Source organism: Ranitomeya variabilis, chromosome 3, assembly GCF_051348905.1.
Source record: "Ranitomeya variabilis isolate aRanVar5 chromosome 3, aRanVar5.hap1, whole genome shotgun sequence".
Lineage (NCBI taxonomy): Eukaryota > Metazoa > Chordata > Amphibia > Anura > Dendrobatidae > Ranitomeya > Ranitomeya variabilis.
In genome coordinates, this window is record NC_135234.1 from 771,378,767 (window position 1) to 771,380,556 (window position 1,790).

The window sequence follows — 1,790 nt, forward strand, 5'->3', positions numbered from 1 at the left end:
ATAATATTTGGCGTAAACTTCCAATATCTGTCTATGGATAGTAGACAGTTATTGGTTCACTAAACCTATACTTTATGGCAATTTAAAAATCCCATTTTAACATGTTACTCTTTAGACTAACAGCAAGATGAATGTTTGTTAGGAAAGTCACTAATGAACTTATTAGTAGCCTTCGGTGTCTGGGGTGCTATTCCACTGGGCAGAAGTTCCTGATGTCTCTCGCTGCTCATCACTCATATTTTTGCATTCAGTAGAATTCCCTAACACCGGCACAGATCTATATAAATCCAGTCTCCATGTCCGTTACCAACACTGCAGTGTAAATCTGCATGAACCTGAGCTCGCTGTCTTCAAAAATGGTAAATAGGTCAATGGGCTATGACATCCATGAATATGTTCTTCTAGGACTCAAGGAGATGGAACACCTGAAATACTTGTACTCCATGATCGCCCTTGTATTGTATGTCATCATAATGTTCTTATGTACATTAATAGTGTATGTTGTATGGGCAGAAGCATCTCTCCATGAACCTATGTACATCTTCATCTGTAACCTGATGTTCAACGATGTAATTGGCAGCTCAGCATTCCTCCCCAAGCTGGCCATAGACTTGCTCTCTGGATGGTCCACCATCTCCTTTTCTGGATGCTTGATCCAATCCTTATGTATTCAGAGCTTTGCTGGTGTAGAGGCTCTAACTTTTACCCTGATGGCCTTTGATCGATACTTGGCTGTAGGTTTTCCGTTGAGATACCACTCTCTGATGACCAACAGGAGGGCTTTACAGTGTTTGGCTGTCATCTGGTTGGTGGTCTTGAAAATCAGCACGGTATCTGCCATATTGGTGGTCAGATTAACAATATGTGGTTACAGCATCAATAGTGTGTATTGTGAAACTATGTCTCTTACCCAATTGTCTTGTGTCAGTACAGTCGTGAATGATGCTTTCGGGACTTTTTGGTCCTTGCTCTTGCTTGGGGGCTCGTTAACAACTGCAACCTACTGCTACATACGGACATTTCTCATCTGCCAGAAGATCTCAATGGAAGCCTCTCAGAAAGCCATCCATACATTGGTGACCCACATAATCACCTTCTATACTTTCATGGTGTCTGTTTTATTTGTCACTTTCAGATATCGGTTAAATGGTGGCTCCTTATCTACCGTGACACACGTGATCATAGCAATCAATGGCTTTTCGGTCTCCATCACCCTAAATCCTCTGATCTATGGGATAAGAACAAAAGCTTTAAAGAATAAAATGATTCAGAATTTTAAGAAAATCTGTCAGAAACAGAAATTGGGCAAATAAGTAATACTGTGTATGTATTTCCTGGTTTGTTCTATTTATGATGTCATTTCATGCCTAATTACATGACCTCACAAAGTGCCAAACTTATCGTAGTGTTCAATCACTCGACCAATAAAGAATTTGCTTAGCTGGATAAAAAATGTTTTATTGCTTCAAACAACATGCATACACAAACAAGAAGATATTTTTGATCAAGACTATCTTTTTGTTTTATATGTACTGAGCCAAAATACAGGCACTTCTCACAAAATTAGAATATCATCAAAAAGTGAATTTATTTCAGTTCTTCAATACAAAAAGTAAAATTCATATATTATATAGAGTCATTACAGACAAGTGATCTATTTCACATGTTTTTTTCTGTTAATGTTGATGATTATGGCTTAGAGCCAATGAAAGCCCGAAAGTCATTATCTCAGTAAATTAGAATAATTAACAAAAAACACCTGCAAAGGCTTCCTAAGTGTTTATAAAGGT

General features: G+C 37.9%; 1 protein-coding gene across 1 annotated transcript; it reads left to right on the top strand.

The window, feature by feature from the left end:
* The first annotated feature begins 329 nt into the window (after window positions 1-329).
* On the top strand, window positions 330-1,313 carry LOC143817582 (olfactory receptor 1500-like). The gene has a single exon (XM_077299075.1). The coding sequence runs from the start codon at window positions 330-332 to the stop codon at window positions 1,311-1,313; it is 984 nt and encodes a 327-aa protein (XP_077155190.1).
* The last annotated feature ends 477 nt before the right edge of the window (window positions 1,314-1,790 follow it).